Raw genomic sequence first — 14,396 nt, 5'->3', positions numbered from 1 at the left:
GAAAGGGCCCATTCACAGCCCGACTCGCTCCAGATTGCGTGTTATCTCTTCCGTGTCCTGAGTGAACCAGTTGTATTGATTAGTATGAAGAACTCCTATGTATATTGTACGCCGGACAAAAACAGAGCAAGAATCCTGCTTGCTTGGGTTACATGATCTTGGTGACCACATCTTCCTCAACCTGGAGGAATAATTAGCCCGGCTGAAACTTGGCCATGGCTTGGGGGTGGGGAAAGGGGAAGAATGAGCCCAAATATAGCCATGGAGCACTTCTTTGGGAAGAGCATTGTCTCGCAAGTATTCTCTCTTTGACCAGGAATATTGCAACACAATCCCCATAGAGTGCAAACAGGGAAGTCTCCAAACTTACCTCCATATCTTCCAAACTGTCCTGCTGGCTGATACAGCGAAGGACATTCTTCTTGCTCGTCTCCTGCATTTCCCCTGCAATCATTAACTCGTCGAGGATAAAGTATGCTTTCTGGAAGTTGAAAATGATGTCGAGCTCGCAGACATTGCCGTAGTACTTGTCCATCTGCTCGACGTATCGGTGCACCACCTCGAGGGTGATCAATTCGTTGTCGTCGGAGGCACAGCCAGCGATGAAGAAGAGGGAGGCATAGCGACGGTAGACGACTTTTGAGTCTGATGGTAACAGTGCGTGTCAGTCCAAAAGTCCAGCTCGTCAGCGAAAAAAAGGGGGTCGTGCGGGGAGAGAGGGTAGAAAGCCACCTTTGTATTCCAGGAAATTGCACATCCGCGTCCGGCGGGATAGCACCAGTTGAGTCACATCCTTGATAATTTTGGCCTTCTCCTTGGGGGAGAGAGTGGTGAACCACTTGGCAAGACGCTAGGAGAAAGGTGGTCAGTTGGGGGCACCTTCAGCCAAATGGTAGTAAGGTGGGTGACGACACATACCACTTTGCCCTGCCGGGAAAGCAGAATCAAGTAGCTGGTGGGAATTAGTCTCTGGTCATAATTGGACAGCTGCAGGAGGATCTCACTGGATAGGCATTATGGATGGAGATGTGAAATGGAGAGATGGGGAAAGGTGTCAGGGCGGAAGCTCTGGAGAAATTCTTTGGGTGGAGCGGAGGGGAGTTTTGCCCCGCTAACGTGGATTCCATATTTAAGCATCTACACTATAGTTTTTGTCTTTGCGTTGTTATAAGATATCTAGGTAACATTCAAATTGGATTCGGCACAACGGTTTGAGTTGCAATACAGCGCAGCACCATCGTGTTGCGCCCGTTCAACAGACCACTGAAGGCCCCAACTATGGGCGAAATACAAGGGACGAATTTCAAATTACAACTCACGCAGCGCGAGTCAAAATCCTTCGGACAGCTCGAGTCCTTCCAAGGTTGGCTTTCAACCGACTGAATCGAGGAAAAATTGCTGTCAGAGCTGTTGCAATCCCACTGAAATTGTAAAAGAAGGCGCGGCGTCGCGTCAGCTCTCCATACACTTTGGCCTTACTTGTCCCCAGGTACTGGTGCCCAAGTCTAGGTGTGTCAGTCAACTCAAATCCGTAGTAAGCGGCAAATACCTGGGTATTGCATATCATAAAGACGGTTGGAGATGTTAATTTGGCTAGGGATAGCTGAGTAGAACAATGCGTTCCATTCTGCCATCCATTTCCGCCTGTACTTGGGTTAGACCTCCAGTGACTGGGCAAAAGCTTTGGCATCTCCTCTGCTACCGCCTTCCCAACTAGCCATACCGCTTACTCGATGTATTATGCCGCCTATCCCTAATGCTTAATTGGTGGGGATTTGCCAAGCAGAATAAGGCATGTTAACACTTTGGTGGACTGATGCATAGTTCTGCAGTGCGGTACCTAACACAGTTAAATCCTTAAGTAGCAGGTAATATCTTTCTTACAAAGAAAATATATTAATTGTTTTTTGAAAAAAAAGATATGTATAATTGAGCAGTACACGTTACATCCCAAGTAGCAGGAAACTACCTACGTAAATAGTCATGATGAACCCGCATTACGGCCATCTTGTCCACCCTCTCTTTAAAGCATCTCACCACGGTTCCGTGGTGACACTACAGCGCTGCAGATTCAAAATCAGGTGCGTCTCCTGCACCATAGACCCCTTCACAGTAGGATCAGGCACAGGCGAGTCCCGGTCAAGCGGGGACCATTGAAGCCGGGTAGCAAGTTGGGCCTCCGGGTGCTTCTCACCGGTCCTCATGATCTAGTTATAGATACTTAATACTCAACAACAGGCCGAACCCCAAGAAAACGAAATTAAAGAAACCAAATAGTATTAATGAAATTAAATAATAGCACAATTATCCAAACAATCCCACTCATATCGAGCCGAGAGATATAAAGGCAGTGATCCCGAATCGTTACAGGCATGAGACTCACATATCCAAAACCCAAAGCCCAACTTCCTAGATCGTACACATCCATACACACCTCATATACCGACATTCACACCGCCTCAGCGCCATTAACCAACTCTAAAACCACCCCCCAAAAAATCCAGTGAGTATCCCAAATTACCAAGTAGTAAATATAACCACGGAGCAGGAAGCCAAGCCACAAGGCTCAGTCCGCTCCGATAACAGACAGACAATTAGACCTGGGACATGTTGGGGGCGGCACCGCCCCGACGGCTACCAGAAGAGCGGCCGCGCATGTTGACAGTAGCCGAGCGGGACATGAAGATGGAGACCACGACGGAGGCCAAGTAGCCTGCCCAGGCGAACCAGAGGAACGCAACGGAGGCCTGAGCCTCGCGGCAGCGCTTGGACATATTGTGGGAGCCGTTGGTGATTTCGTTGTTGCGGAGGTATCCCTGGAGAGTGGGGTTAGTGTGGGTTCAAAAGGCGGGCTGGTAGATTGATCTGTACGTACCTGGTTGCTGCAGGAGTGGCATTCGAGCTTGGCGGCGAGGGCGATACCTGCGCAGAAGAAGAAAATGCAGTTCAGAGCATCAATGACGATCATGATGATGGGGTGCAGGGCCCAGTCGAGGTTGATCGATGCTGGGATGAGGTAGAATAGCGTGAACATTGAAAAGACCGATGTATAGATGGAATAGTTCACTGTCGCGGGGTTTCCGGCGAAGGACTCGGCGATCATGTTACCGACCAGGGCCATCACGAGCAGGGTCCATACGAACTGGATGTGTTTTTCGTTAGTATGTGAAGATAGCTAGGGCGACTGCTACTTACCTCCCAGACTCTGAGGCCCAACTGCACGCCTCGGAGACCCATTTTGGAATATGTAGTTTTGGGGGTAGTTAGATGTCGCGTCGCTAGTTTTCTGTAGAACTATCGTTCGATCAAGGTCCTCTGGCCGATTTAATGTCCCAGCAGCTGGGGAGACGAGGTTATAAATCGGAAGCTCCGGAGGTCGGTGATGACATGGGAAAGCAAAAAGCTCCAAAGCTAAAAGGCGGGGCTACGTCATGCATCCGGGAGCCAGCGGGCGCGATTGGACTGTCGTGGGCTGTCGTGGGCTGTCGTACTCGCTTCTCTTGGACATGAAATCATAAAGGTTGCACTCCTGGTCAATGATGAGTTCTTGACTGGACTAGTCTTGGAATGGCTCCACTGCCTTTTTTTTTCTTTGATCTTTTCCTGATTTTTTTCCTTCTCGACATTCCCGATTCTACTTTGTATTCTGAGCGGAATCTTTGGACATTCCCTTGCCCACGTATATCCATCATGATGGGGTTCCCCTCACGGATGATCGACGGCCCCGGGATTACCCACAATTTGCCCTTCGACCAGGAACAGCGGACAACCTTGGAGGTTATACAACATCTGGGCTGACGGCATAACCAACCTTCAAATAGGTAACAGAGACGAAAAAGAAATATATATATATATATATTCACACAAATATGAATATCAAGAAAAGAAAAAAAAAAAAAAAAAAAAAAATACCTCTCAACTTCGGCGTTATTAGCACCACACGCTAACCGAGTTACGGAACCCGCTTTTAATGCTTGATCTCCCTAAACTACCTCGGAGCCTTGCAAGTTAGGTATATACTGATCAATTTGCACGAAATGTTGTCTTCGATTGGGACATTGTCAACTAAGCTGCATATGAATAAGACCCCGTATCGGGCTCGACCAGGCACGGTTTCCACACCGCCCACTACTTCCCCTCAAACGCCCTTTGCACGGATCCATATCTAGGAATATTAGCACCGATATATCTCCCTGAGTGTTACATCAAATTGGCATGGAACTCACCCTGGGGGACATTGACTACCCAATGCCACACTGCCACTGCGCATATAGCAGACCTTAGCCTCCTGACACTGAGCAGTATTGCAATCGGGACTCTTGACACTCCGCTTTCCCTGGTAAGTGTTATGCAATCTGACAAGCTCCGGATCCCTCTCCATTGCCTCGGTAACCCGGTGCCAGAACGTCGCGTTCAAAGGCGCATCCTCGTCCCATCCAGCTGCAGGTCCATATGCGTCGCGAGTGGAGTACTCAATCTCAAACGTCGGACCCGAATGCTCGAGGGCCGGGTAGTCTGACACGTTGCTATAGAACGTGTATGCTTCGTAGATGTTGAAATCGCCCGTGTCGACTTCGTACAGACGGAAGCCACTATTGAGGTTCGTTAGAGGTGTGACACTCGGAGTGATCCATCCGGTAGTGAGCGCAGTATCTGCATCCTGTAAAGTCCCGTTATTGGCATAGTACACCATGAATTGGTCCTCGTGAGTATGTCCGAAGAAGATGTTGGCTATAACGTGAGGCGAGTAGCGATCCACGATCTGGTAGAATAGATCGGTCGGGTTAGGGAGTGGGTTGGTTCCGTCCCAGCCACTGAGGACATGGCCGATTATCCAGGCACGCTCATTGGCATCCTCGGCTGCCTGCAGCTCATCGATCATCCAGGAAAATATGCCAGAGTTATCGGGGTCAGTCGTGTTGATGAAGTTCAGGAAGTTATCCCGGTACCATAAGTCTGCCAGAGTGAGCACACAAACCCATCAAGTCATGTAGCAATGACGTACCGGTGTTAAATGAAATGATCCGCAGTCCATAATGTGTCTTGATGGAGTATCCACCATAGTGTGTTCTGGCTTCATCAGCGGTCTCACGACCGATCCACCCTTCATGCTGCCACAGTCCAGCCAGATGCTCATAGTTCCAGCTCTGCTGCTCTCCCAGACGACCAGGCAGGTTGTGCGGGGAATCAATGTTCGCAGGACTCGTGTCATGATTCCCAAGCGTCGCAAAGACAGGGCCAGACAGGAAACTCTTGAACATGCCAAATATACTAGTCTCTGTGTACTGAACCAATTCCCTAGAGATCTGAGGAGCAGGGTCATGCGATACAAGATCGCCCGTATAAAGCGTCCACGCGAGATGCTCGTCGTCCTTTCCCTTTCCAGTTCCACTCAGAGGGCCGACAGCCTGCAAAGCGGCCAAGCCCAAATCATATGGGGTATCACACAGGAAAGATCCATATGCCGAGGCCGATAGCAGCGGCTCATCCTCGGAAAGATCATTGAAGTTGTCACTCCGACAGCAGAGGTTGGATGTGCAGTTCGCTTCAGAGCCGACGGCATATCGCGCATCGAGATGGAAGTCCGACAGATGCAATACTTTGATTCGCTCACCGCTAGCCTCGGGAGCCTGCGCATCCACGGGCTTAGGCTTGGGGAAAAGATTGTTCGTATCGAGTGGGCTAGTTCTCGGTGCACCGCAATAGCTCCTGCCGAGAAAATGGCATATATATTCACCATCCAGTCCTTCGACATCAGCGTGTGCCAACACCTGCGTCCAGATTGCACCAAATGTGTTAGTTGCAAAGTATTGCGCACAGGTCTCATTGTTGTGATAATTGAACGATTTGCAGAGGTCGACCATGGCATCTGGAACGAGCGATGGGGCATGCAGTGCGGCAGGCTTGGCCACGGCCAAAGCCCTCTTGCACCTGGTGCAATTATTGTCTGAGCCCGAATCTTCCGACTTGAGTATGTAGGTTATATTGGCCACGACTTCCTGGACTAGTTTATACCTCTTCTTCGCAGGCATATGAGTTGGCGGCACAGGAAAATAGACCTCATCATGATTATCCGGAATTTCATCCGGGTCGGTTAGTTCATGAGGGAATGTGAGATTGAGCGCTGGGTCATGAATGATCGGCTGAGGTTCTTTGGTTGGCAGGGCAGGGGAAACATAGTAGGATCTGTCCTTCAGATTAGCAAATACAGGCATCCTGGCATGTCAACAGTGGCCATACGAGAACGCAGAGGTTGGAAATCCTGCAGCAGCCACATATGACGAGTCGCCGGGGAGGGAAGACCCGAAAGCAATATTGAATGCTAGAATTGCAGCTCCTAGACAGGCTAGAAGAGGTGGCATCTTGAATAGACTTGAATGGCCCCTTGATGCAGGCAAAACACAGCCTTAAGCCCGAGGAGAATTGCTAACAGCGAACAGAGTGAAAAGAAAAGAACGAGGCAAAGGGTTGAGTCCACATTGTGTGTCAAAATAGACGGTGGGTATTTACTTGGGGCAGGTACGGCGCACGTGGGCACGAGGTATACCTGACGGGAAGGCGACGTTGACGTCGGGACTAGCTAATTAGGTGGCAACGATCATAACTTGAACTTCAATGTGGCTTGCTATTTAGCATATATTTATCGAATGATGAGTCTCTCCAAGACCATTCCAAGTTGTTCTGATACATCAAAAAATTGGTATCCAAATCCTAGATTGTACCGACTGCCTATTTAGGCAATGTTCAACTCTCAAGGTCGAACTGGGCCACCACTTATCCACCATGTGACCCAAGATGCCACACGGCAGACTAGGTAAATGGCGGTATGAAGTCTGGTGTGAGAACAAAGACCGAAGCAACTTTGTTATGCACGGCGGGTCGATGGTAGGGCTGGCCAATATTCAGGGGGAGTGGAGCGTTCGTGTACCCAAAATAGGAGAGTCAAAGCGGTGAAACTTGAGATGGATTGACGGGGATATGTTCACTCGCATACATCGTCCCGCGCAATATCACTACCCTAGTTATTTTGTAATGCCGGGGACTCCACCACACGGCGTGCCATTGAAGGAGCAGGCTGATGGCTCCGGGGATTGTTGATCTCCAGATATCCGAAGCCTGTTGGTGTAGACTCGCCGACTATCTTTGACTGTCGGAGGTGTCGAATCATCTGCAGCGGCGACTTGAGGGTTTTGGTGGATTACATGAAGCGAAAGACATGTATCCAAGTTATTGCAATGTCGCTGGAAATATTGAACTGCCTAGCTGATCTTCATAGGCATTTGTTATTGTAATTGTTTCAACTGAAACTTCCCAAGCTTTCAAAATGACCAGTATGGTACTGTGGGTCGAGAATTAATCGGGACATTGATGTATTGTCATTCCAAGTCAGAGATGAAATGAATTTGTACCAAATGAAATTGATCGACTGCAATGTTGCCCAGGATCGTGGCTCCCGATGAAATGTCGGTATGGCTTGACACGCAAGACCCAAATTTGCGAGTGAAGTGCCGAGGATCGGCAGTAGTCAGGGGAAATGCTGTGCTGGATCGACCATGCAGAAAGAGAGAGGAAAAAGAGAAAGAAAAAGACTCGAGGACGGTCCAAAGACCGACCTCTACAGTCTAGACTAGTCTTGAGAGACACTAGAAGATCCACTGGAGGGAGCCTGGACACAGACAAGCTCAACCATGATATCATCTGGGCCATCCGGCGGTATGCTATTATAAGAAGGGGAACGACTGATGATACCAACCGCCACCTGGGAAGCTTGTTTGTGGGCATTCATGTGATCAAGGTACCAGACCTGCCACGGCCAAGCACCTGAGCCAGGTGGCATGATGGTGACATTCCGATCGGGGACTCGTTCTCTGGCGAAATCTGGAAACAGTCAGACAATGATATCCGTAGGGGAAGAACTATTGAAACATCGACATACCTTGCACTGGAATCGAGGCAACATCAAAGACAAAAGGCGAGCATCCAGGGAGAGGCGGCTTCTTCACGAGCATCTTGTTGAGAGTGACTTCAAGGGGCTTGGAATAGTATTCGCCCGACACCGCGAGATGATAGATGCCATTTCGTAGAGCACTCTTGAGATCCCGAGAACAATCCTCGCCCCAAATTCCATCGCATCCATTGTTCGCCCCGGAAGGGGTACCGGTCAAGTTTCCAACCCTGAGACCGATCTCCGACGTGCGATTGGAATCGACTGCATCGATATTGACATTTTTGTTTTGGAAACCCAGCCAGAATGCCGTCTTGGTCATCGGCCCATCGCCCTTGCCGGAGGTGCTAGCATCGAAGCCGTAGTAGAGCGTGACGGGGTCCGGGAAGAGAGGTTTGAGGTCAAAGCGAATTGCCGTCTGAGCGAGGGAGTCGATGCATCCATTATTCCAGAACGAACAGAACTGAGCCGATACCGTGTGTAGCAATACCAGCAACAGGCCCAGAGACCGTAGACTCATGTTGAAAGCCATCGGCGACGGAAGGATACGTGGTCCAACGAGTGACCCCGGAGGCCCTCAAAGTCAGGATAATCGAGAGTAGAGCAAGTGTTGCAAGCTCATCATCTGACGAGGGAAAAGGAGGCGTAATAAACGAGTTGTGTAATGCGTGATAAAACGTTGTCAACCTCACGGAAGCCAGGGAAACGGGTCCCCGCAATACCTAGTCCCTTCGAGAAAACGACACTAGTCTCGGTGAAAAGCGAAAAAAAAAAAGGGTTTTCAAGTGCCCCTAAAAAAACCAAAACAAATAAATAATTGTCCCCAACCCAAAGCCAGATAAGTGCCGAATTGCCAAGGAACAGGGAGAGAAGAGAGAGAGAGAGAGGAGAGTTGCAACTGTTTCTCCGGTGCATTCCCATTACCCGGGTACCTGAGTACCTGTGAGGTACCTGCTGCAGGGTAGTGGAGACCGGCAAAAGGAAAGTCCCTTCCAGGTACCCCCTTTTCATTGGAATGGGTTTGGCTACGCGCTAAACCAAAGCCCCCGCATTGCCCTCGCTCAACGAGGAAACTATTGACGGGGATCGCACATTCGACAGGGCAGAAGCAGGGTCCAACCACTCAGCTGCGAGGCACGCGGCCCATTTAATTTGGAGTTCTCAATGGGGATCGGAGTCCATGATTTTGGGTGTTTTGAGTGGTTTGTATGGAGTAGAGTATCACGGTATTGCTCGATCTCGCACTCCATACCTCAGATCCTTTCTTTTTTCAGAACCGTTTAAGGCCGATCTCCCATTATGTACGGAGTACTTCGCATGGATTTGCATGACCTCATTTTCATTCCAGACGTTTCAGGTGAAGGAATTCGCATCGGCGAACAACAAATAATCCAGACGCGATAGGCAAGATACCTCCCCGATCACCTGCATCTCCTACACTTAGGTACGGAGGACTCCGTATTCCGATCGTAATCGGGGGTCCTTACTCCGTACAGGTGTGATCGCTCCAATAGGTATTCTGATGCAAGAATAATTGGAACATTCCTGAAATTCCATCTGCGTCATTTTGGGTCTGAGACACACGCTCCTTGGGTATTTCCTGCCACGGACCCTTGGCGGACTCCCCGTTAGCGCGCAATTTGGTGTATCGCGAAGAGCATCCACTTTGGCAAACCCCCGGGGCTTCCCAAGGTTGTCGGCCTTTTGGGTTAATGCTCCGGGCAATGGCTGGAAATCAGAAAAAAAAATCTTTGGAACACAATCCTGGGTCCGGGATTGGCTACTTGGCCACTGCTGTCCTATATTGATGAAATTCCACTTTCTGCTTTTCTGCCATTTGGTGATCTTTTTGAGCGGACAACGTCCGAAACCGTAACGAAGCATACAGAGTGCATAAAGACAGCACGCCTTACTAGTCCCAATTGAGAGAAAACAAGAACGAAACACTAGAACTTCAGACGACAAATGGACAAGAAAGCAATCGCGACCCGGTTTTAGCTAAAATCGCACTAGGGTTATCATTAGTCTTGTTGGAATTCATACCCAAGCGGCTTCACAGCAGTGACGCTGCGGAGACTTGTCTCTCTCAAGCGCAGTGTTTCAATTTCAGCTAGTTGCGCCTCGTGTAACTTGGCAAGGGGCTTGGTGCCTCTACAAGTGCATCTCACGAGAAAGCTTTCTGTCAATCGTGTCAGCCATGCGATTACCCACAGGTACCGGCGAGGCCATCTTGTTTGCTATCAACGATGTCCATGGAATTGGCAAACTGCTCTGCCATGGAGGAATGGTGCTTTTAACTGAAAATCAACGATGGGGCGGGGGATGGCTGGAATTGCCCATGATTGAAACCGCGTAAGCTCAATGGGACTCATTCGCTCTTTTGGCAAAGCTCTCCAGGTCGTGCCTGCGGGGAATCGGCTCAGGCCAGATGCTCATCCCGGGTAGGCTGCTATTGGCACCACTTTCCGCGATGGGCCACATTTTCTGGGCGGTCTCGGGGGCATCGCCCATAGGGCTGACAGCACCGGTGAGCCGGGCCACACCAGCTGGCTGAATGGTGGCGTTGAAATATCCGGTTCGTCTTCAATGTTTCATATCGAAAATGACATGATGGTCAAGTATAGGCAGGATATTGCGAGCGTAATAGTGATCTTTCATTAGAGGTGAGGAAGCCAGCCAACCCGAGGAAACAGATAAAAATTCAACGCATAATGTACAATGATCCTTCGAATGAGCGTTAAACATGCTCCATAAAATACATGCACACAACATAGACGCTTCGCCGCATGCAAACAGATAGACATTTACAGTTTCAAAAATCAACAGCCAGAAAAGATTGGGGGAGAGTGTCGACGATATCCCCACGCCAGAACTCCACGCTGAATAAAAATGCAATCATGGGTAAACCACCCAGAATAAAGCAAAGACACAGAAAGACAGAGAGTAATGTCAATCATGACTTGTCGTTTTCAATGGGACGGTCCTTGCCCTGCAGCCAAACACGCTTCCACGGGCCGTCAGGACCGAAAGCTGCCTCTCGATCTTGGCGCATGCCTTCCAGAACACCAACAACACCACCACTGCGCAAACGCTCGAGGACAATGTTCATGCCCTGCTTGCTCTTCAGCACAGCTTCCTTGGTGCGGCTCACACCGATAAGCTCAATGGTTCGTTGGATGCCAGCGGTGGAAAGAGAGGAAAAGAATCCTTTGCGGGGCTCTTCATCTTCATGATCACCGGTATCAATCTTCTTCCTTCCGAGCAGCTTGCCCTGCCCGAGTCGGGAGCGGAAAGTAACGGTAGTCTTGACACTGGTCTGCTCGGAAACCTTATCGACGGCTAGGCCATCAAGGGCGAGGCGGTCCTCTTCGGATTGGAGGCGCTGGTAGACTTGCTTCTCAACGACGCTCAGGATACCCGTCCACTCCATGTTGCGGGACTCGGTCTCCATCCAGCCCTCTTTGGCATCAACAATGGTCTTCTCAAGGATATAGCTCTGGCCGGAGTTGTCTGAGCCTCCAATGCCTTTCGGCAGGAGTTTCAGAATTCCCGATGGAACCTTGGACTTTTTGAGGTGTAACCGAATGGTGTGCAGACGTTGAGTCTTAGGATCAACATATCTGTCGATGACATCGGTCGTAAGGACATGGCGGGAATACGGATTGGGATAGCGGAGAAAGTAGGCGAGGGACACAGCAGGAAAGGAGTAGTCGTAGGTGAATGTGTTTTCGAAGAACTTCATGATGGCATTCAGTGATTCATGTAGATAGATTGATTGAGAGGTAGAAAGGGCAAGGAGTCGTCTGACCCAGTACTTTTTGCGAAGGCGTGCCAAAGCTGGAAGTGGGGCCTACGCCGGATCAATAATACTCCGGGTCAAATCCGATGCCGATTATCACATGTATCTCACGTGGTCCGGGGATGAGGCCTATCATCGGCCCGCAATTAGGTCGGTCGTCGCGATTATATACATTCCCATGCATTTGCGTTTCCTGAAGTTAGGTGGTCCAATTGAACTACCTGAGAAAGTCGACATATACTCAATGGTTTTTTCAATGTAGATTTTGAATATGGATCCCTTAATCTGCGATGTAAGAGCGCTAATGCCTGCTTGGATATGCTTCTACGGTTTAAACGAGCGACGAACATCCCTACAATATCTCAAGCCTGCTGCTTATCAGGTTTGACGCGAACGAGTTAATTTATAGAGCTTGACTTACTCAAGCTTCATAATATTGTGGCAGGAACCCGAGCACATCCAAAGCAGCCGTATTTCCTGTTTGGGTAAGTAGATGAAGCCTTAAGTCTGCAAACAAATACAACACGTGCACCTTTGCTAAACAAGCTGACCAGATTCAGAGCCCCAGTCCCTCCAAGCCTTACCGGCTTCTGCAAAGCAGACAGCTCTTTACCTTTCACACCCGTCTGGGTATCCATTCCATCAACCCTCTTCCACCCTTTCCACGTCTCTATCAAAGACAATGTCGCTCCCATCTGGCTGTGGGGTCTGCGGCCAGCAAGATGGAGTTCTCCGCTGCAGTGGCTGCAAAGTGATGCCCTACTGCGGAGTCGACCACCAGAAAGCTCATCGCCAAGAGCACAAATCTGCTTGCAGCGCGATTAGAAGATCCCGCGTTGCCATGGAGAAAGCAGAAAAGGATCTACGGGAACGCTCAGCTACAGTCTTTACCAACGACATCGGACAATTCTGGGACCTTGTCGAGACACGCCCCTACATGCTCGCCCGCGCTGCCCTGACGGACAACTTGAATCGTGTGCACAACGTCGAAGCAGTTCAGGCACAGCTTGATCATCTGATGGAAAACTTGCGACTCTGTCGCAGTGACAACATGGGCTCGCGACATGTCATTCCTAGTTTGATGATCCGTCTTCAAAAGGAACAGGAGTGCTACGACTTTCTGAAGTGGTGGGCTACGACCGGCCAGGATGACAACTATGATTGGGGCGATACCACCAAGCCGTACCTTGACATCAAGAACGCCAATCCCCTTGAGCCAGTCGACATTTTCTGTGACAATCTCATAGATCTTCCATTTCTCACTTCGCTTACACTACTCAAGATCAAGGTCCTGTACTTGTTTTACCTCCCACTTATTGAGTCTGGCCGCGCCGCTGCTTTCGAAGGCGCCGAGCAGTCGATGAGATTCAAAGACTCGTCCATCGCCCATAACCCTCATATTGTGAACTGTGCCAACAGGTTTTCGGAGATTGAGAAGCTCAGGGCCCAGATTTGTACCTTGTACAAGGCTGTCCATTCAATGAACCCGCACTTCTGGCCGGCTCTGTTGAACCCGGCCGAACATGTGCGAGCTCATCCGATGACGTTTTCACCTGGCAGTGCGGAACAGATGCAGGTAGCCTTGAATCTGACCTATGATTCTTGGTTCGAAAACCTGGAGGCCACTGCGGCGATTAGGTTGGCCATGGCGGACGACCTTTGATATGTGTATCCAGTCCACACCAGTCTACAAGGAACCTTCTGAGGTTTGAATCGATATTGAAATGTGATAGTAGTTTTAGTCAATCACACAGCTCAAGTCTTGAATTCATGTGATTTCCTTTTTTTCCTGTCTTTTTTTCTCTAAAAACACTTTACATCAAACACCTAAGATGCGTATATTCATTTAACAACCCCAAATCGGGAGGGACTTTCTATAACCAAAGGCGGCAATTTCGCAGTAAATACTAGTAACATCCAAATCGAACGAGAAGAAGATAGACTTTGCGAAATTCAAAATCCTCGGTAGGACACGCTCAACTGTAATAAGCACCTTGATCAAGGGGAGGTGGCGTCTGATCGGGCCATAATTTCAGAATACCGGTCTTTGCCGCCGCAACTTGGGATTCGCTGGTTTATACCGTGTTCCTGTCGATGCGGTACATTGATGGCTTTCTGAGCGTGTAGAACTAGGATTTCGGCTTGGCGACGTGCCGGTTCAAAGTAGTTTACACCAAAACTTGACATCACCAGGTTAACTTTATATATATATCATGTCAGTGTCTTCATGGCCCGACACAGTGAGGCAAGACCGATCTTCAGCATCTTGATATTCTATCAATTGACTCTGAAACTATGGTAGACCTCCGCAATGGGCCTGGTTGGGCCCGGACCTCAGGCCCATAGCCCAACCAGCAGTGGGCTATGGGCCCTACCTTCGAAGCCCAACCAAGCCCATGGCCCATTATGGGGGCCCATGAGGCCCCCATTAAAGCCCATTTGTATGCATAAAGACAGTCTTGGCGCTCATAAACCTGCTGATTAATGCCTGTTTTTTACGCATGTTCGAGTCTGTATGCTTACCGCGGAAGATCTCGGCGCCGGCCCTGATCTAGCCTAATACGGGGGTTCAACAGTTGACAGAGAATCAATGTGCAAATATATATATTTCGTGTGTACAGAAGTAGGTCCATCTTTCTATTGATCTGGGGA

The 14,396-nt window shown here is 49.5% G+C and overlaps 7 protein-coding genes across 7 annotated transcripts; 1 reads left to right on the top strand and 6 right to left on the bottom strand.

Moving 5' to 3' along the window:
* Nucleotides 1-148: 148 nt before the first annotated feature.
* Nucleotides 149-1,015, bottom strand: N7457_005904 (AP-1 complex subunit sigma; the record flags this gene model as incomplete). The annotated part of the gene is made up of 5 exons (XM_057176948.1): nucleotides 149-181; nucleotides 371-645; nucleotides 733-850; nucleotides 919-952; nucleotides 1,005-1,015. The coding sequence occupies 5 exons, from the start codon at nucleotides 1,013-1,015 to the stop codon at nucleotides 149-151; spliced, it is 471 nt and encodes a 156-aa protein (XP_057031250.1).
* A 1,579-nt stretch (nucleotides 1,016-2,594) lies between these two features.
* Nucleotides 2,595-3,237, bottom strand: N7457_005903 (MARVEL domain-containing protein; the record flags this gene model as incomplete). The annotated part of the gene is made up of 3 exons (XM_057176947.1): nucleotides 2,595-2,816; nucleotides 2,876-3,142; nucleotides 3,196-3,237. 3 exons carry the CDS (start codon nucleotides 3,235-3,237, stop codon nucleotides 2,595-2,597), a joined length of 531 nt encoding a protein of 176 aa, XP_057031249.1.
* An 891-nt stretch (nucleotides 3,238-4,128) lies between these two features.
* N7457_005902 (PPN1 endopolyphosphatase family protein) lies at nucleotides 4,129-6,362 on the bottom strand (the record flags this gene model as incomplete). Its single annotated transcript, XM_057176946.1, has 4 exons — nucleotides 4,129-4,165; nucleotides 4,227-4,956; nucleotides 5,006-6,186; nucleotides 6,241-6,362. The coding sequence occupies 4 exons, from the start codon at nucleotides 6,360-6,362 to the stop codon at nucleotides 4,129-4,131; spliced, it is 2,070 nt and encodes a 689-aa protein (XP_057031248.1).
* Nucleotides 6,363-7,627: 1,265 nt separating this feature from the next.
* Nucleotides 7,628-8,477, bottom strand: N7457_005901 (uncharacterized protein; the record flags this gene model as incomplete). The annotated part of the gene is made up of 2 exons (XM_057176945.1): nucleotides 7,628-7,878; nucleotides 7,937-8,477. The coding sequence occupies 2 exons, from the start codon at nucleotides 8,475-8,477 to the stop codon at nucleotides 7,628-7,630; spliced, it is 792 nt and encodes a 263-aa protein (XP_057031247.1).
* A 1,489-nt stretch (nucleotides 8,478-9,966) lies between these two features.
* On the bottom strand, nucleotides 9,967-10,223 carry N7457_005900 (uncharacterized protein; the record flags this gene model as incomplete). Its single annotated transcript, XM_057176944.1, has 2 exons — nucleotides 9,967-10,096; nucleotides 10,153-10,223. The coding sequence occupies 2 exons, from the start codon at nucleotides 10,221-10,223 to the stop codon at nucleotides 9,967-9,969; spliced, it is 201 nt and encodes a 66-aa protein (XP_057031246.1).
* A 675-nt stretch (nucleotides 10,224-10,898) lies between these two features.
* On the bottom strand, nucleotides 10,899-11,687 carry N7457_005899 (MSF1 domain protein; the record flags this gene model as incomplete). Its single annotated transcript, XM_057176943.1, has 1 exon — nucleotides 10,899-11,687. One exon carries the CDS (start codon nucleotides 11,685-11,687, stop codon nucleotides 10,899-10,901), a length of 789 nt encoding a protein of 262 aa, XP_057031245.1.
* A 739-nt stretch (nucleotides 11,688-12,426) lies between these two features.
* Nucleotides 12,427-13,407, top strand: N7457_005898 (zinc finger MYND domain-containing protein; the record flags this gene model as incomplete). Its single annotated transcript, XM_057176942.1, has 1 exon — nucleotides 12,427-13,407. The coding sequence occupies one exon, from the start codon at nucleotides 12,427-12,429 to the stop codon at nucleotides 13,405-13,407; it is 981 nt and encodes a 326-aa protein (XP_057031244.1).
* Nucleotides 13,408-14,396: the final 989 nt, after the last annotated feature.

This window comes from Penicillium paradoxum (assembly GCF_028828445.1).
Source record: "Penicillium paradoxum strain IBT 22861 chromosome Unknown utg000005l_segment0_segment0, whole genome shotgun sequence".
Lineage (NCBI taxonomy): Eukaryota > Fungi > Ascomycota > Eurotiomycetes > Eurotiales > Aspergillaceae > Penicillium > Penicillium paradoxum.
The sequence above is the reverse complement of the archived record's forward strand: the minus strand, read 5'-3'. Positions and strand labels throughout refer to the sequence as shown.